This window comes from Pteropus vampyrus, unplaced genomic scaffold (genome assembly GCF_000151845.1).
Source record: "Pteropus vampyrus isolate Shadow unplaced genomic scaffold, Pvam_2.0 Scaffold47, whole genome shotgun sequence".
Lineage (NCBI taxonomy): Eukaryota > Metazoa > Chordata > Mammalia > Chiroptera > Pteropodidae > Pteropus > Pteropus vampyrus.
The window spans coordinates 826,502-847,346 of NW_011888828.1; the positions used below are offsets into that span (position 1 = coordinate 826,502).

The window sequence follows — 20,845 nt, forward strand, 5'->3', positions numbered from 1 at the left end:
AACCATTAATTCAGTTAATGGAGACAAGATTCAGAGCTGTAGGGACCCAAGCTAGAGACACCCAGAGTCAGCCCCTAAGAGGGGTTGTTTTTAACACTGAAGTTAATGAAGAACCCTGAAGGGGAGTGACTGATTACATTTAAGAAAGATTAACCTGGCAGCGACGTGGCAATCTACTGGAGGAGAGGAGTGGTCAGAGGCAGGGGGCAAATTAGGAGGCTGTTGGAGTCATCAATAGTGAGATGTGAGAATTTACAGTCCAAGGCAGAGGAAGGTGGGATGCGGAGGAGGAAAGGGATTTTAGAGATGCACGAGGAAAAGTAGTCAGAACTTGGATGGGTGAAGGAAAGAGGAGCTTGGATGGGTGAAGGAAAGAGGAGCTCCTGGCTCAGACCCTGGGGATAGATGGAGGTGCCATACACTAAAACTGGGACCCAGAAGAGGAGAATTGAGGGCGGGGGAGGGGTGAACTTAGGGAGTCTCAAGCTGTGGACCCAATGGCTTCAAGATGCCTGAGCAGCACCCTAGTAGCATGTTGACTGGTTGAATACACAGCTGTAATAAGAGGATATTTCAAAATTTTAATTTTTTTTCTTCCTCTTCCTTAAACATTCTCACTATTCTTCTAGCCAATCAGCAGCATCCATATGGCCTTGAAGAGAATTTAAATGTAATAGCACTAGAAAAGAGGGGCAAGGGAACTACAATATTCTTTTTTCCCCTTTAAACTAGGCTCACGAAAGTCAAAAAGGGAGGCTCTGAAGGGAACAAAAGTTGGAGTTTATGGTCTAAAAAGGATGATGCAGATGTTCCTTTGGGCATAACCAGCCAAGAGTCAAATATAGAGTTTGGGGCTCTTTTGCTTAAGCCAAGTGATCCAGGCCATTGATACACTGAGAGAAATAACTGATTCAAGTTGGAAGCTGTTTCTCATGACAGTTGACTGATACGCAAGATTTTGAGGTGAATAATTATATTTCACTAACATTAAGTTTGTGAAGTTCAATGCTTCTACAGATAATCTCTGGAGGTACTTTTATGGTTACAAGATGGGGAACAGAATAGTTATGAGTATAAGTCTTTACCCAAAGGCCTTCATTCTTGTAAATATTTGCTGCTTCATCTTACACCTGTGTCAATATCCTCATCTCCCTAGAGTTTCTTTTCACAAGCAGTGGTTAATTAAGAAGCTCTTGGTTTCTTGCTTTAGGTAGGATTTTAGTAGCCAGTAAGAATAAAAAACAAAGGGCTTGGAAAATGTAGGACTTAATAAAAAGTATAGAAAATTATAAATAGTCTTTTAAAAGATGCCAAGGTCTACATTATGCCTCCACACGTACAAAAAAAAAAAATTAGGCTGAGAATAGAGGGAAGGTGTAACACGACCATCTATGTTTAGGAGAGGGTGACCAAAAATGCGAAGGCCCTTGGGATAGAGGGGTAGGAGTATGTGTGTGTGTAAGAGTGTGTAAGATGAAAGAGATTTTGAACACAACTGTAAAAGTCTAAACTCAACATAGCTTTAAATACCATTTATTAGCCCTGCGACTTCAGGCAAATTAATTAACCTCTAGGCGCCATAGTTTCCTCAATTGAAAAATAGGGAATATGAACATAGTAACCCACATAAAGTCCTCTTTTATACCATGGGGTGTGTGTGTGTGTGTGTGTGTGTGTGTGTGTGTGTGTTTCTGTGTGTGTTCTTTTCTTAGGGCATGTCTCCATCCCTCCCCGCTCCATCCACCCAAAAGATTCTAAGCTCCTTCTGGGTGGGAGTTTTGTGATTTCATCATCTCAGCGTCTCTTGCATTGACTACTATAGTACAGTAGGCTTTCAGTCGACACCTGGAACATAGTAAGTGATCTATAAATATTTTTGAATAAACGAACAATTGTTGAACTGAATGTGGTAATTATAAGAGTTAGCAAAATTTCTAAATATCCATTTTTCTTCTCGGCGAAACATGATCATTACTCTAGGTTAATGCCTTTTCAGTTACACTGTTTCAAAGCCAAATAAATTTGTAATACAAGTTATATAATAATTACTCCACATTCTGAGCTCAGTGTTTGTAACTGGGGAGAATTTCAGTCTTAAATACAGGAAATACAGGCATATATATTTTTTTGTTCCTCTGAAGTGTTGACAGTGGCTATAAAAATCAGTTTGTCTTTTTGGGCGCTTCTCTTCCTTCCCCGCGCCCCTCCTGCCAGCCCCACCCCCACCCCCGCCAAAACATCCTTACTTGGCAGTAAAATGGGATCCGGAAAGACCAAAAAGAACAGGAACGGGGGATACGGCTAATTATGTCCTTCGCGACACCCCGTAGTCTGCGGGCCGACGCAGGAACGACGCGCGTGCATTTGAAAGCAAGGAGCGTTCCAGTCTCAGCGACTGTTGTTGAGTGTTGTTGGCCTGTTGGGCGCTGAGGCGGGGGTGGGGTCGCACAAGGGGCCACTGGAGACCAGACTTCAAGACTGCCTTGGCCTGGACCGCTCGTCATTCCGGTCTTTACCTACCTGGTGTGTGACTGCGCCGGGCCGGTCGGGTAAGGGGAGCTTTTTTTCTCGGCTGCTGACCGCGCGCGGGCCTGGGTGGGGGTCGGGCGCCCAGCCGCGGCCGAGGCCTCTGAGTTTGCTTTCGTAACAGCTCAAGGCCTAGAAGGAAAGTTGAAGACTTTGGGGATATGGGGTTAAACTAGGAGTTCTTTTAGAAATCATCTTTGCGACCCAAACCCGAGTGCGCATCTGAACCTCGAGGTAGGCTGGAGATTTCAAAAAAAAACTGCCTTTTCTCGAAGCGAGGCCTCGCAGTCTGTACTTTCTACGGAAGCTCCATAGTAGAATACGACGGTTAGAACCACTGATCTAGCAAACTGCCGTTGTTTACAAAATGTTGCTGTTGGATACTGGATAACCCGAGTCTGCTTGAGGCGAAACCCCAGTTTTTAGGCACGTCATAATTATGCGCCAGATGCGAACACTGGGGCTTTTGCCTGGGGCTTGTACCTGGTGGAAACGGTTCATTACCTCAACCGAGCCAACTTTTAGGGGAGGCTAAAACAGGCGAAGGATTTCTGGTGGAATGGAGGGAGTCGGGGGTTGAGAAAGGAGTGAAAAGCACAGTTCCCTACTTTGAACTGCTCAAGTAATGTTGCTTCCAGTGTTTGGGTGAGCTGACAGCAGGTGGAAGGATTTTCACATGAGCCTTCTGAACTCCTGGATTAGGGTTTGTTTGTTTGTTTTTAACCAAGTGCACATGTTACTTTTTAATTAACACACACAAAAAAAACCCAGTTACTAATAGTATGACTTTGGGTAAGTAATTGTACGTCTCTGGATTTCATTATTCTCATTGTTAATAAAATTGGACTAATTATTTGTCGTGGTGTTTTCCAGTTCTCAAATTTTATGTTTATATGAAAAAATGAGTGGTATAGTATGTAGGAATTTTTTCCTTATGAATGAGAGCTGTAGTCTTTATAACTGCTGTGTAACTTTTCAATTTGTTTTTGTCGTAGGACCTGTAGTGATTACTGCAATGGAAGAAATCAATAATTTCAAGACACCAAACAAATTATCTGAAAAAAAGAAATCTGGTAAGATAAATATAAAACCTTCCTTCATTGTTATTGCTATTAGAAATGTCTTAGTATTGTTGTAGTTTGATGCTTTATTATCTATCATACACAATTTTAGCATAATTCCTCTTTATGATGTTGATCTTAACAAATAGGACTTATTTTATAGGCCGGGATATGGTCATCTGTGAGCTAATTTTATTGACAATAGTAGATTTGGAGATTCTCCCTGGGGAAGAATCAACTTAACTTGAACCATTAAGGAACTACTTACTTTCCTCCTCTCAAACATGCATTGCTCTTGTGAGGGAAATATATTAACAGTTAGATATGAATATGCAAGATGACCCTTAGTGCAGAGCATATACAAAGATGGTGAAAATTATGAAATGTTTAGAAGATAAAGTAGAAGAAAATCTTGTTCATTTTTAGTATATAGATTTTTGTATCTTGATTTTGTATCCTGCAACGAAATGTCTAGAAGATAATGTAGAAGAAAATCTTGTTCATTTCTGGTATATAAATTTTTGTATCTTGATCCTATATCCTGCAACCATGCTAAACTTGCTTATTCTAGTAGCTTTTTAATAGATTGCTTAAGATATTGTACATTATACAGAGTTTGTAATGTAGGTGAACAAAGACAGTTTTACTTTTTTTCCCTAGTCTATATTACTTTTTCTTTCCTGTGGCACTAGCTCCAGTATATTTTTGAGTAGAAGAGGTGTGAATAGACTTACTTGTCTTGTTCACAATAATGTATTGTATTAGATATAGGGCTTTTTTTTTGTTTTTTGTTTTGTTTTATAATAGATTATTTTTAGAGCAGTTTTAGATTCACAGCAGAATTGAGCAGCATACAGAGATTTCCCATACAACCCCTGCCCTCACACAGACATATCAACATCCCCATAGAGTAGATGTAGGTTTTTCACAGATGTCCTTTATCAGGTTGAGGAATTTCCCTTTTCTTGATAATCATGAATGGGTGTTGAACTTTGTCAAAAGCTTTTCAGAATCTGTTGAGGTAAAGTTTTCTTTTTCAGCCTGTTGCTATGGTAAATTATGTTAATTTTCAAATGTTAAACCAACTTTTTATTTCTGGGGTAAAAGCCAATTTAGTTGTGATGGATTTTATGAATTGCTTGATTTAATTTGTTGATATTTTCTCTGTTCATGAGGAATATTGCTGTCTTTTTAAAAAGTTATTATTTGGAATGTGTCTAGTTTTGGTAACAGAGTATTCTGTATTCATAAAATAATGTGGAAAGTGTTTCCTCTCTTGATGAGTATATGTAGAATTGATAGCATTTCTTCCTTAACAAGTAGAATTCACCAGTAAAGCCATGTGGGCCTGGAGTTTTCTTAGTAGGAAGTTTTTAACTATAACTTAACAGTTAATAGGTATTGGGTTATTCATATTATCTGTTTCTTCTCGTGTAAGCTTCGTTAGTGCTTTTTAAGGAATGTGTCCTGTGCTTCGAAGTTGTCAAATTTACTGGCATAAAGTTATTTATTTTATACTCCTATTACCCTTCTAGTGTCAGTAGGATCTGTGGTGTTATCGCCTTTTTGATTTCTGGTACTGGTATTTTATATTTTTCTTTCTTCTTAGATCAATCCGACTTGATAAATTTATCTTGTGAACGATTTCATACACTTGAGAAGATGATATTTTCTGCTGTTTCTAAGTACTGATAAGTACTTAGCCAGATGCTTAAAGGGCGATCTCCTTTCAGATCTCTGGAGCATTCTCTCTCACTCTGTGGCTTCCTCTTTAGTTCTGTGCTCCACAGATTCTAACTACTTAGGTCTCCTGACCTCTCATCCTCTGTCTTCTCAATTTCATAAGACCTCTGGGCTATGTTTCTTTGTTCTATTGCTTGGAAACTGTCTTCAAGTGGTAAGTTAGGGCAATGATAGGGCTCACTTCATTTGTTTCTCTTCTCCCAAAGATCACACCCTGCTGTGCCTATTGTCAAGTATCTGAAAACCATTATATTTTATCAAGTTTTCTAGATGGCAATTCCAGGAGCAGTTAATTATTCGTTAGCAAAAGTAGAACTCCTGTCTCATTTTTTTTAAATGGTCCGTAATATAGATATACTATAATTATGACTAGTGATGATTACTTAGGTTTCTTGTTTTCTGCAGTAGCAGAAGTGAATCTCAATATTCACATATATATGCATGTATCCATGTGCATTTATGATGTTTTTGGGCGCATGCTGTACTATAGGCATCAGCAAACTTTTTGTAAAGGGCCAGATAGTAAATAGTATAGGCTTTGTGGGCCACATGGGGACACCGTTGCATATTCCTTTTATCTATTTTTTTACCAACCCTTTAAAAAAGCAATTCTTAGTTCGAGGACTATACTAAAAACCCCTGCTTTAGAGTTACTGTAAGATAGAGCTCCAAAAGTAGACTTGGTCAAAGGGTATCTATTTAAAATTAGGATAGTGTCAAATTGCTCTCCAAAAGATTATGCCAGTTAATACTCTTAATGATAGTATGTTGAGAATGTTAGAATGCATTTGTAGAGGTCTTCTCAAATACTAATTTTTTATTTTTCTTTCTGACCTTTAGCATTATGTTCAACTCCATGTTTGAATATTCCTGCCTCTCCATTTATGCAGAAGCTTGGCTTTGGCACAGGGGTAAATGTCTACCTTATGAAAAGGTAAGTATAAGACTTCAGGTTAACCTTTTTACATGGAACTGTAATTCCACTGTACTTGTAGACAAAAAAGAATATGAATATTTGAATATTTAAATTTTCCTGATCCTACCTGGCTGCTATATTCCAGTCCTAGAACCTTTTATAACTTTACCATAACTCTGCCTGGTATACTTTTCTCCTAGGTTCCTCCTGATAGATTATTAAAGGGGCAGTAATTTACCTTATCATTTTTTCCTTGGCTTGTATGGGAAGAGAAAGGGGTTCCTGTGTGGTAATGATGCAGGATTCTCAATAAGAAAACCTCAAGGAGGACTCCAGTTGGGGGATATCAGTGACTGTTAATCCCTTTTATTTGGAAAGTTGCCTTCTCAAGATACTCTCTACTGAAAGAAGTAAAGTTTTCATTTATATGTCATCATTAAATAAGAAAGGTAAATACATGCTTTTAAAGTAGGAAAATTGTATTAAAAATGAAATAGAATCGATGCTAAATATTGTCAACAGACACCTTTTTTAAAAAGTTGGTTTTTTTTACTCATTATTTGTACCTAGTTTCATGTTAATTAAGTGGCAAACATCTAAGTCAGTATGTATTCCTTAATGCATTCTTGGAATCTAGTCCAACACAGGATATTATGTTGATGTTGTTTCAGAAATGCTAATGAATTGAAAATAGCATAGCAATTATATGTAAGTAGGTAGTTTCTGAAGCATTTAAAAACCACTTTGTATATTTGTATGCTATTTGTAAACATTCTTTTTTAGAGTCTAAAAACTTGTCTAAGTTATTTTGAAAGAAGAAAATTCTCACAGGTTCATGGATAGTCTCATTTTTTTTCCTTTCTTAAATATTTTTAAATGTAAAGTGTATTGTTAACAAAATTAAACTGTATGTAACTTAATCAAAAGCTTCATACGGCTGATATTGAAAAATAGCAGTTCCTGCCTGATTGTACCACTCCTTGTGATGTGGCCCTGTTAGCCTGGAGTTTTCCTCTCCTGGTAACCTGGAGATTTCCTTCGCTTCTCTGGCGAATTGGATCTCTGTTTTTCTGTTCCTCATGTCTTCCTATTTCTTAGTTTACGTCTTTTGTTTGAGGATATCTGGTAGCTCTCCATAAAAAGGTGCACAGGAGATAGTTTTGAGAATTTGCATTTCTGAAAATGTTTACATTTTACCTTCATACTTGAATGGCCCTTTTTGTTGTTTCTGACTTAGAATTCTTGTTTGGAAATAATTCTACTCCAGAAGTTTGAGGATGTTGTTCCGTGGATAGCTTGCAGTGTTGCTGCCTTGAATTCTGAAACCTTTCCGATTGCTGATTCTGTTTATGGAACCTGTTTTATGTGATCTGTTCCTCTCATTCTCCTAGGACCTTATATGGTCTTCCGTTTGTCACTAGTGTTCTGAAATTTCACAGTGACATGGATGAGTGTGGGCCTCTTGGATTCTGAAAATTCATGTTCTTAAATTTTTGAGAAATTATTTTAAAAATACTTTGTTGATTATTGTTACTCATTTTTCTGTTCTTTATTTGGAGCACCTATTATTTGGATGTTGGACTTACTGAACTGATCTCTAATGTCCTTTTTTTTTTTTTTGCCTGGTTTTCCTATTTTCTCTGTCTCTGCTTTGTTTTCTGGGAGGTTTTTTTCAAACTTCACCTTTTGATACTTTGTGTGTTTCATTTTTGTCTATCTTGTTTTTAAATATCTGAAGGTTTTCTTTTTTTAAATGCCATCCTTAGTCTTTTGCGGATGCTAGAAATGTTCTGTATCGTGATCTGGACAGTGATAACACAGGTATATATGCATGTGAAAACTCATTGAGTATTTAGTATGCATAGGGTCATGAATTACTGTGTTCCTGTATGGTTCACAGGTATTCAGCTATGCCAGTAAACCTCAAGCTAAAGACCCTCTGCTTTAGCCCCTTACGGAGCCAGTTTCCAGTCTTGAGAAGCTAGGTGCTACGAAATTGGCCACTGTCTAGTGATATAGAAATGGGGAGGGTATCTAAGAATCCACCTGCTTTTTTGAATAACTTTCAATAAGTTCAATGAGCCTGTTACTGTTAAGTCATTTACTTACATCTGCTTTCCAGCTTCCAAAAGTTGTCTTTTTTTCATTATTTCCATCCTTGGTGGTGGATGTATGTCTTAAAATACCCATTTATGTCTATTTTCATGAGACTTGAGAGGGACCAAAATTATATGTGTATCTTTAAACTTTCATGTTAATCTAAAAGTCTATATTTTTAATGTTAAATCAAGTATGCATCCCCAGAGTAAACCTAACATAGTTTCAAAGTATTTTTTTTTAAAATATCGATAGATGTAATTTGCTATTTATGTATCTATAATATAACAGAAATTGGTTTATGATTTTCCTTTTTCTGCTGTACCTATTTGATTTTTTATTAAGGTTATACCAGACTCATATTCTTTCTATTCCCTGGAACAATTTATATAAGATTGAATGTTAGGTTTCTTGAAAGTTTAGTAAATTTACCTGTAAAGTTATCTAGGCTTTGTATTTCTTGTGGGAAGATTTTAAACTCTGAAATTTCTTCTTTCATCAGTTTTCTTAGTTTTTTTAAAGAATTTGACCATTTTGTCTTTTAAATTTATTGGTGTAAAAGTTTTAGTATTAAAAAAACATTTACACTTCAAATATTTTTAAGATGGCTGAATCTTACTAGAAAGTAGACAACTTACATTTTTTTCTCATTTGTATGTTTATTGCCTTAAGTGCATTGTCTTTGAGTATATGGTGAAAGGTATAAAATGAATTGGTTAGTGTAGAGGTGTTATATTTGTTGTTGAAGAAGTCTTCCATTCTTTGGATATATATGGACCAAATGTTTTTTGTACATCTCTTTTTTAAATTATTTCTTAGAGATTAGTATTTATTACTTTACCATTCCAGAACTCATATCTGCTACATATAGTTAAGTGCTTGATGAGTAGTTAGTAGTCTGATATGCTTGAATGGAAAAATTAGAAAATAGTAATTTTGAAGTTTAAAATTTGTAACATTCCATCTTTTTCCTTCTAGTGCTCTTTTTATCTCCTCCTTTCTATCAATAGATACAGACTTCTCTTGTAATCAATAGATATATCAGTTATTTATCTCCTAATTAAAAAGGAAATGTAGCAGAAGTGTAGTATAATTTAAAAAAAAACAAATTACTGTTATCTTTTTTAAAATTTGGAAGTTCTTGTTAGTCATTTGAAATATATTATGGTTTTTAATCTTTCAATACATTTTATGATTAATTTTTTTAAAGATCTCCAAGAGGCTTGTCTCATTCTCCTTGGGCTGTGAAAAAGATTAATTCTAAATGTAATGGTCATTATCAAAGTATGTATCAAAAGAGACTGACTGATGAAGCTAAGATTTTGAAAAGCCTTCACCATCCAAATATTGTGGGTAAGTTTAAATTTATGTGGTAGCAGTATCTGATAGAATAGTATTCTGTTTATCCAGAACCAGTTTATATAATCTCTTATATAGTTAATTTCACTAATAAAAATTGAGGAAGATGGTGGTAGAGTTTGGTAAGAATCAAATTAATGCGAACATTCTAAATTTGTTGTATAATATTTTTAGATGCTCAAGTATATATTTAAAACTTCATGAGAATAGATACAGTCATTATGGTGCTGGTACTATGGAGATTTCAGGAATATAAAGTGATCTTCATTTAGATAAGTGGTGCTGGTGAAGCATTATATTTAGAATGCAGAAAATATTTTAAAATATTTTAATTTGTGATACTATTTACAAACATCGAAGGCATTTTAAATTAGATCTACTGAATTCATTTTGTAAATAATAGCTGTTTTCATCATATCTTCGTCAGTGTTAATTAACATCTGTTTTTAATCACATTACTGTAAAAAACTTAAATATTACTGTTGTTCTTCCCTATCGTAATAAGAAAATGTTATGTTTCTTTAAGGTTATCGTGCTTTCACTGAAGCCAGTGATGGTAGTCTGTGTCTTGCTATGGAATATGGGGGTGAAAAGTCTCTAAACGACTTAATAGAAGAACGAAATAAAGACAGCCAAGGTCCTTTTCCAGCAGCCATAATTGTAAAAGTTGCTTTAAACATGGCAAGAGGGTTAAAGGTAACTATGCCATTATATTTTAAATGATTTGTGGAACATTAAGAAGCTAAATATGTACCTAATTACAATGTAGGATTTTTTTTCCTCGAAAGACAGGGTTGCCTTAAGTTAAAGTTAGTTGCCTTATAGAATCTCATTGCAGTGCACTATTTCCTTATTATGATCAGCAAAGTATTGTTTGAGGCCTTCACATAGCCTCAGATAACCCAAGTCAGGTAATTTTGCTTATAGAGATCACATGTTAGATTTAGTTACAAAGATTAATAAATTTGACACAAATTTAGTAATTATTCCTGAGAGTATAGCCTAACCCCTATTGATTGTAAATAGCCTCTTAAAGATTGCTTTGGGGGGTAATAAGTTTTGGATATCGTGAGTCTACATCTATAGGTCAAATGAGAAAAGCCCTCTCAATGTTGTACGAATAAATGATCATGCCTTTGGATAGATACAGTGTAAGAAGTAAAAAGAATTCTGTATCCTAATTAATTGAAACAGAAGTAATGATAGCTCCAGAAAACTGTTGGATGACTCAAAAGTGAGTCATGGTAATCATACAGATGTCAAAGTTGCATGTTAAGAATTGAAATAAAATTGATTCATGAAATGTGAGACTAGAAAAAAAGCAGTATTTTTATATATGTGTATTTTAATACATGTATAGAAAACCCAATTTTAACTGGATAGGACAAACTAATAATTTGAATTATTTAATAAGTAATGATTTTAAATGTTTATGTATAATGGGATTAATATAAATATATTTGAGTATATTAAATTTGATGGTCAACATTTAAAGCATGATGAGTGTTTCAAGTTATAAACCAAGATTTGTCTCTATCATTTTCAAGCCCAAGCACAAAGTACTTGCTCAAATGCTGATGAATAAACATGTAACAGTTTTGTAGGACATTTTTTATTATGTGTAGATATCATTAGTTGTCAATTCTAAGAAAGGGTTAATGTGTGAAACAAAATATTGTCTTAGATTACATTCTGCTTCCTCCTCTGCTTGTGAATAATGTGTAGCCCTAAGTCTTCTGTTGTTATGTATTATCTCAGCAATTCATTTGAAGAAAGGATGCGTCATTGTGAAGATTCCAAAATTGTTTCTAAAAATTGCTAGCCTCAAGTAAAATTGTGATATATTTTGAAGTCTGCAGTAGCATCTTTTCATATAAAAGTATGTGAGCTAGGTTTGAAAATTAAAAGTTAGCTTACCTTTAGACATTGATTTCCAAAGAATCCTTTAGTTTTCTGGTCAGAATGGCAGATCAAGATAACATGGGATGTTCCTTTTGCAAGCTTCAAATAATTTGAAATGATGGGCAGGTAAAATCCTGTAGTTTAGGAAGGGAGTTCAAGTTGTGACTTTTTGTTTGAAGGTTATATATATCTTTTATTAGTTTGTATTTTTGCTCAGGTGTGTTAAATTTTCCACTATTTTAGTATCTCCACCAAGAAAAGAAACTGCTTCATGGAGACATAAAGTCTTCAAATGTTGTAATTAAAGGTAATTTTGAAACAATTAAAATCTGTGATGTTGGAGTATCTCTACCATTGGATGAAAATATGACTGGTAAGTATAATTTTTTAAATTTGTTTTTGTATAACTTTTAAATTTCTAATTTTTACATATTTAAATAGGTAGTAAGTTAACATTCTTCAAAAATCAAAAACTATTTATCAGTAGATACACAATAAAAAGTATCCCCTCAGCCTCTAGCCTCCTTTCTTGCTACACACACAATATAAATCGTTTTCTTATTAATACACATTTTAACCGAAGATAACTTTGAGAACTATTTCTAACCTAGATTGGGATTTTTAAGTGGTAGAAGATCTGGGAATAGAAAATAAAATTGTAATTAGGTTTTATAAAGGAATTCATTTAGCATCAGCTTAGTGACACGATTTGGTAACCTGATAGAAGATACTGGAGTGGAACTAAGAAAGAGGATTGCTAGTAAAGGCCAGTCTTCTGTTTTTCTTTTTTTTACTTCTTGGCTCACCCCATCTCATTCTTCTCTTTTTATTGTAAACATTGATCATTCTCTTAGGAATTTTAAGATATGTTCTTTGTGAGAACCAAGAGCCAGCCTCAAAGAGAAAGCTTCTGCTTTCAACATACTTAATAAATCACATTTAAATTTGCCTTCTTAAATGAGTATAAGGTAAAGGAAATGAATGAATGAATTAGAAAATCGATGAATACTACAATATCCCAGTATGATCTGTTTTATTTAAGAACATGTCAAAGTGAATGTAAAATTCATCCTTGAGGATACATTTTCAAACATAGCCAGGAAAGCTTTATGAAAGAGTGTTGAGTAGGAATTTTCCCGACCAGACATTAAGAAGTATTATAAAGCTATAGTAATTAAAGCAGTGATATTCATGCCAAAATAGAATCAAAAAATAGTCTGAAATATATGTCATTTGTTATATGGTAGAGGTGACATTTTTGAATCAATAAGAAAGTAGTTGAGTCAAATGATGATGTCTGGACATTTTAGAAAAAATAGAACTTTTCTATTCCTCACACTGTAATCCCCATAGATTGTAGATTGAAAAAAAAAAAAGTAGTAGAAAAATTATAATAAGCACACCTTGGCTGGTGTGCCTGTTAAATTAACATTGGGCTTAAGAAGGACATCAAAGCTAGAAACCATTTTTAAAAAGCCATGGCAACTGAAAAATGCTTTGAAAAATGGTCTGTATGCTAGTATGAGCAACAGTACAGGTTAACATGTACTCTCAAACACTAGTAGATATTGCAATTGGTGTATCATTCAGTTCACGGTAAGTTTTGCTCTGGTAACATAGACCCTCAAAAACCTCAGTAGCTTAAAATAACCGGAGCTTAGTATTCAAGCTACATGTCCATTAGGGCTGTGTTCCGTGTTATTCTTACTTTAGGGCCTAAGCTGATGCAACATCTACTCTATGAAATATTGTCGTCATAGTATGGAAGGTAAAAACTCTCTAGAGTTGTGCTGTCCACTGTAGTAGCCACTAGCTACATATGGCTCTTTAATTTGTATTTAAAAATTGTTTAAATTGATTTCCTCAGCTACTTTAGCCACATTTTAGATGCCCAGTTAGTGGACCATATTGGACAATGCAGATGTAGAACATTTTTGTCACAGAAGGTTCTGTTGGACAATGCTGCTCTAGAAAGTCTTGCGCTGACAAATGCTTCATATCAGAAATGAAATGACACAAGTCACTTCTTTCAATACTCACTGACCAGGACTAGTCATACAGCTCCACTCAACCACGACAAGCACACTTCTTCAGTGTGTCTAAAAGGTGGACAGCGTGAACGGCTGATGAACAGCGCTAGTAACTACCACAGTGGTATAGCTTTTTCAGAGGTTAGTTTGGAAATATATATATAAATTTAAAAACCTTAAGAATGTTTATGTCTTTTGATCCTATAATTCCATTCTTAAGAACACATTCCAAAGAAATAATTGGGCAATGGAGGCATTTTTTATGATAGCCTGATACATTAATTTCTTCAAAACCTCGTTCTGCAGTGGTCAAAAGATAAAGCTAGGCTTATAGAAGTACAGAGTTGGGACAGAAATCAAAACCCATGCAACTTAAAAAAAAGCAATAACAAAAATAATAACAATCCTAATAAAAATAACTAGCACATTAAATCTTCACCAGCACCCAGCATCAGTTAATCCATAAACCCTGGGTTTGTGTTCCCTCGAATGTGTATGAGGGACTTTATTTTCAGTAGATACTTTGTATTAAAAGTAAATATCTGATCTGGTTTTCTCAATCAAAAAAATATTTGTAAACATAGGGGAGATGTCTTGGCATCTACTTAACCTGTATTCTCAGCTTCACCAGATAGTTTAATGTTATAGTTGGCATACTGGTTCTTACACACTAAGAGAAGGGCTTCTAAGGGCTGAGGCTTTCTCTTTATAAAGTAAGTTATTCAGCACTTCAAAAATAACACAAATATGTTGGGGAAAAAATCACAATCTTTTTACTAATTGTGTATGAGCTAATTTTTGTTAACCATATTGTAGCAGAACAAATGCAAAATGTAAGAGAATGTCCATCAATCAGTGATGGTTTAATTTATTGTACCACTACACAACAGATGACCATATACCCATTAAAATGATGGCAGGTTTATATTTGTAGGCATGAAAATATATCCAAATAAATAAGATGAACAGATTATAAAATAGCACTTAAATATACATTAAGAAAAGTTTGAAAAAATACACCTAAATCTTTAAAAATTATTTGTAAGTTTTGTGTTTTAATAGATAGTATATTGACTTGTTTCACAACTGTAACATACATAGGTGTTTTGTGAAAAGCCCAAATCTTAACAGTGGTTATTAGATTAATTTATTTAGCAAATATTTATAATAGTAAGTACTGTCAGGCACTGAGCTAGGCACTACAAATATAGAGGAAAATGAGATAGACATAGTCCTTAACTTTATTTTTTTAAATATTGTTAGAGAAACCTCAGTCCTTACCCTTGTAGGGCTCATAATCTAGGATGGAAAGCAGCTCTTGAATAGCTAGTACTAAATAACAAAGTTATAAATTAAATAACTGAATAACTAAAGTATAACAACTATTATGATAGAAAGAATTATGTGGATGTGACACTGCCACTTAGCCTAGATGTTGAGAAAGGACTTCCTAAAAAATGTTAAGCTGAGAATTGAAGGATGAGAAGCAGCTCCAGTTTTGTTTTCAATTTGTGATAGTATCCATGAGAACTGAAAAAGGTAATGTCTGTTTAAACTTTGTAGTAAAGGGCAATAAAATACATTGTTTTTGTCTTGAAAAAGAGGAATGACTGATCATTAATTTATGATCTCATCAAACTTCAGTTGTCAGAACAATCCATTTTCATAGAGAAGCAAACTTAATCAGTAACGTGGGGGAACCACTTTTGTTAGTGTTTAAATTCTAATCACAGACTTGGAGTAGTGTAAGTGGACATAGAGGAAATGCTCTTGTGATTGGCTAGAGCCTTCAACTGGAGCTGATACATTCATTAGACCTAGAAAGCTACTCTTTAGTCTGACAGACCGCTGTAGGAACTTGACCTACTTAGACTGGGATAAGAATTCTTCCTTATTGCCACAGTCAGTGCCCATGTAGACCTGTCTGTAGACTCTTACCTAGTAGTGCATTCTATTAAGTGCCTTCTAGATGTAAGGTGATACAGGGGAAAGCTTTTTTTTTTCTAGAATCTTTTACTGGTCATAACCACTTTGTAAACTTTACTGTTCTAAAGCTGAGTTAAGTAGAAAGGCTGTCATGGGGACATCTTTCATTCTTACCATCTGATACTGGGTACTGGCATCTTTGTTCTCACTTCATCTTCACACAGAGCCTACTTAGTTATTAAGTATACCCAACAAAATGTTGAATAAATGAATGAGTGCTTATTGACTGGAATCTTTAATTTCTTGAATTCTCATTTTTCCTTCTCAGTCCTGTTTTCTTCAGATGTTAGTTTCTTCTTTTCTCCACTTTCTTTGTAAATTTCTTGAGACCTTCAAGGCAGAACTTTAGTTCTGAAGAGAAGCTTTTATCATTAATCAGGCTCCCTGTTTATTTTTCCTATTTATTTGAAAGTGAATTATATTCGTGAAGAAATGGAGATTAATAACAATCATATACTGAAATTTTATTTTTAGTATAGGATCCTCATAACACTGTCTAGTGAATGTTCTTTTTGTAAGAGCTTGAGTTTAGCCTAGTCATAGCAGAAGTAAAGCCTTTAAATCTGAAAAGGAAAATGTATAAAATTATGAAGTATGTTTGTTGACCACAACGGATTTAAGTTAGAAACCAATAACAATACAATATCTAGGAAACCCCCAGATATTTGAAAACACAACAACACAAATTCGAATAACCCGCGCATCAAAGAAAATGAAAAGAGAAATTGGAAAATATTTTGAATTGAATAAAAGAAATATATCAAAATGCTTGAGATATAACTAAAGTAGGGCTTAGAGGGAAATTTATAGCTCTGTACATGAAAGGCTCTAAATCATTAACCAACCTATGTTCCCTCTTAAGCAAGAAAAAGAAGAGCGAAGCAGATTCAGAGTAAGTCAGAAGAAGAAAAAATACAGAGGAGCAGAAATCAAAGAAATAAACACTAGAAAATATTAATAAAGCCAAAACTGGTTCTTTGAAAGATAAAATTGACAAATTCTTAGCTGGATTGATCAAGAAAAAAGAGAACACAAGTTGCAATATTAAGAACAGAAGACAGGTTATTGCTACAGATTATGCATACATTTTAAAGGTTAATTATTACAAACAGCTGTAAACCAATAAATTTGACAACTTAGATGAAAAGAACAATTTCCTTGAAAAATAAAATTTACCAAAGTAAATAGGAAGGAATAGGAAATCCAAATAGCCCTGTATTAGAGAAACATTCCCCCAAAGAAAACCTAAGACATAGATATTTTTACTGTTAATTTCTATCAAACATCTAAGGAAGAAATGACACTGATTTTACACATTTTTTCAGAAAATAGAATAGGGATCACTGCCTAATTATTCCGAGTCCAGCATAACTCTAATGTCAAAATCTGAAAAGTATATCATGAAAAAAATCATGGATCAGTACCCTCACAGATGCAAAAATCCTTACTAAAATATTAACAAATTGAATATATTCAATATTAACAAATCGAATATAAAAAAGATAGTATATCTGGCCAACTATGGTTTACTCTAAGAAAGGAAAGATTTTAATATTGCAAAAATGAACACAGTGTACCATATTGACAGATTTGAAAATGATATAGTCATTTCAATAGATGCAGAAAAAGCATTTGACAAAAATCTTCCATTCATGATTGAAAGAAACCTCTTGCTTACTAGGTATGTAAGGAAACTTAACTTCAAAAAGGGTATCTATAGAATAACTTGCAGGTGACATCATCCTTAAATACAGGACAAGGCCAGCATTCTTCCTCTGGCCAGTGTTAGCACTGTTCTGTCGTCCTACCATTAAATCAAAAAAGTAAAAGCCCTCAAGATTGGAAAGGAAATGAAATTGTTCATATTTACAATTGATGTGATTGTTTAGGTAGAAAATCTCAAGAAATCTATAAACACTAGAATCAAGTGAAGTTAGGTATTTATATAGTTAATAATTGAAAAAAAAATTAAAAATTCCATTTACCAAAAGGCATAAAATATTCAAGAATAAATCTAACAAGGTGAACTATATACTGAACACCATAAAACATTACTAAGAATTAAGACGTAAGTAAATGGAGAAAGAGATCATGGTTGTGGATTGGCAGAATCAATACTGTTAAGATGTTGATCTTCCCAAATTGATCTAGAGATTCAGTCTGATCCCAATCAAAATTTTAGCTGGCTTTTTCATTGAAATTGGCAAGTCGAGTCTAAAATTTAAATGGAAATGTCATTCCTGGGCAGAAGCTTTAAGAGCTAATATGTGATTCGACCCTTTCCCTTTTCCCTCGTTTAGCAATCATAGAAGCATATAAATGGTATTTCTCTCAGCATAATGACAGCATAATTTGAAAATTGAAGAAACTGTGGCACAGAGATTAAGTGATCAGTTCAAAGTCACACAGCTTGCAAATGTCTTTGAACCTGGGCAAGGCAGTCTAGCTCCCGTCTGTACTCTTGACTTCACAATTGTTTTATATTCCCACCACTTTCTAATACGATTGCTGTTTCTTTACACTCTTGCCAAATTCCTCAGCTTGCTTTCTGAATATTTAATCTGATAGAGGAAAAGTAATTCTTATTAATGAGATTGTATTTTTTCATGCATACTGGCTACATTTATTAACCTTTAAACTACCTGTCAGATCATTTGCCCATTTTTCTTTAGGTTGGTTTTTTTTGGTGATTTCTAGTGCTTGCCTTTATGACCATTTTACCTCTGTTCTACTTTTTCAGTGACTGACCCTGAGGCCTGTTATATTGGCACTGAGCCTTGGAAACCCAAGGAAGCTTTGGAGGAGAATGGTATTATTACTGATAAGGCAGACATATTTGCCTTTGGCCTTACTCTGTGGGAAATGATGACTTTATGTATTCCACACATTAATCTTTCAGATGATGATGATGATGATGATGAAGGTATAATAACATTTTTAACATAAATCTCAATCTCTTCAGTTTGAAATAGTTTATAACTTATTTTTCTATTAAGTTAAAATTTAAAAAGCAAAGTATTTGATTTAGTGGCATGGAATATAGATTTTAGTAATACCGATGACTAATTTGGTACCATCTCAGTTTAATCTCATACAAATGAGATGCAGATTAATTCAGAACTGGGAGATAAATTGAGAAAGTTGGGAGGAGCAAAAGTTACCTTAAAAACTCCCCTTCCCTGAGAACAAGATTGGAAAGCTGTCATAGTAAGAGGGAAAGATTTGATAACCATGGATTGATAGTAAATCCATGATAATAGCTAAGGTACAGGACAATTGAAGAGACTAGACTGCCGGTGGTATAATGAAAAACATACTGGATGATGAATTCTTGTTTCAGAAGGGTCAGTTTGAGCAGTTGCTAAGCTTTTTATTTCAATCTCTAACTCCTTCATGAACAGATAAAACTTTTGATGAAAGTGACTTTGATGATGAGGCATACTATGCAGCTTTGGGAACTAGGCCACCTATTAATATGGAAGAACTGGATGAAACATACCAGAAAGTAATCGAACTCTTCTCTGTATGCACTAATGAAAATCCTAAAGATCGTCCTTCTGCTGCACACATTGTTGAAGCTTTGGAAATAGAAGTCCAGTGATTGCCTCACATTCGTGACTATCTGAGCTTCGAGTATGGTTCATGTATATAACTTCTGTTTACTGTAATACATTTAGATGACTATGATAATCCATAATTAGACTTTTTGAAAGTGGCCTATTTTAGGACTGTAGCACCTTGTTAATATTTGTACACCTATTTCTATTATAAAGGTATTTCATGTATACTAATAATCAGCATTTGAGTTCATAGAGGGTTTTTAATAAAGTTTAAGAAACTGTTTTAAGAAACATTTAAATTTGTTCATACAGATTTAAAACACTAGGAATTAAATGCTGTAAACTTTTTGTCTAACATTAATTTGGTTAGAGTTACTATTTATTAATGATTTTTCTCAAATATTTTCAATATTCTCTGTTTAATAGATCTATCGAAATTAGTACTTTGCACAGTACAAAATATGTCTACATTTGCTTATCTCTTAAAACATTTAACTTTCTGCTTTCTTTTCTTAGCTGGTGTGCTTATTAAATACGGTCACTGGAAGCTGAGAGAATGTGGCTCAAAAGAGTAGTTTTTTGAGTATTTCCAACATTTTCGGTTAGGGCTTATCTTGCTCTCTCTGCTCTTCCCACATCTTTGGTTTTTGCTTTCATTTATTAAGTATATTTTCTGTACTGAGATCTATTATTTTTTATTAATCTATATCTTAAGCATTTAACATTTATGGTGTAGAAATAAAACTCCAATAAAATAATATAGAATAAAGGACACTTTAGTTATCAGAAGGTGTTTTATCTTATTTTATACTCCATTGTTTTGAGTGTTGTCATTAAACTTGAGTGAATGTGAGTAGGTTTTTTTCTCTTGGCCTTACTTTGTTAATCTGTAAAATGAGGGTGATCTGGATAAGTAGTTTCTATCTGTGAACCACAGCCACCTTGGAATTTCAGTTATTGAATTATGCTTGTGAATCTAGGTAATATGACTGTAAAAAGAATTTAAAATATTACTGTCAAATAAGGGATCTTAGAAAGGTTAGGAACAACTATGCTCTGAGCTTTAAACAACATTAGAATTCACTGGAGGACTCCTTTTGTATAAGATTGTACAAAGCAGTGGTACACAGATAATGAGCATTACTTATCAAAATGTTATTAAAGTGACAAGAAAGTAAACTGAAAGCTGACTTAATTTATGGAAAAATCTTATGTACAATTTTGTATCGTGACATTAAGTTATCTTTACTCATATGTTGTGTCATTCTTATTAGGTCTGTCAAGCTGCAAAGCGGTTTCTCTTAGCCCATTATCATGAATTGCAACTTTCTTTTTAGTACATAAACAAAACGCTTTTTCTTGAAGAATTCGTTTCCAGTTCCTATAGTTGGAATATCTAAATGTGAACAAACTGATGCTCAAGGACCGGGCCAGCAAATTCACAGGACTTGTCTATGGCGGACGTTGCAAAGTGATTCCAGCATGCTTTTCTCCTTGAGTCTGGGTAGGGCTGTGATGTCCTCAACACAGGTAATTTGCTACCAGCTGGAAGGAAACTTCTTTTATTCTTGTCCTAGAATTTGCTCTTTTGGTCTCGGATGTTACCTTCTTTTTTGGACATTTGCCTCATTCTCAGGAAAGAAGAGTAATGTGACTGGATTGAGG

At 34.2% G+C, this 20,845-nt stretch overlaps 1 protein-coding gene across 3 annotated transcripts; it reads left to right on the forward strand.

The window, feature by feature from the left end:
- Positions 1 to 2,351: 2,351 nt before the first annotated feature.
- Positions 2,352 to 20,359, forward strand: PBK (PDZ binding kinase). Of its 3 annotated transcripts, none has more exons than XM_023530173.1 (8): positions 2,352 to 2,549; positions 3,522 to 3,599; positions 6,171 to 6,264; positions 9,554 to 9,696; positions 10,229 to 10,398; positions 11,848 to 11,977; positions 18,361 to 18,541; positions 19,012 to 20,359. In XM_023530173.1, exons 2-8 carry the CDS (start codon positions 3,542 to 3,544, stop codon positions 19,127 to 19,129), a joined length of 894 nt encoding a protein of 297 aa, XP_023385941.1. In that variant the 5' UTR covers positions 2,352 to 2,549; positions 3,522 to 3,541; the 3' UTR covers positions 19,130 to 20,359. The 3 variants fall into 3 exon arrangements, with proteins under 3 accessions (XP_023385941.1, XP_011357649.1, XP_023385940.1); XM_011359347.2 differs by having other exon boundaries at positions 2,353 to 2,549; positions 18,361 to 18,543; positions 19,022 to 20,359; XM_023530172.1 differs by lacking the exon at positions 2,352 to 2,549 and adding an exon at positions 2,632 to 2,760 and having other exon boundaries at positions 18,361 to 18,543; positions 19,022 to 20,359.
- The last annotated feature ends 486 nt before the right edge of the window (positions 20,360 to 20,845 follow it).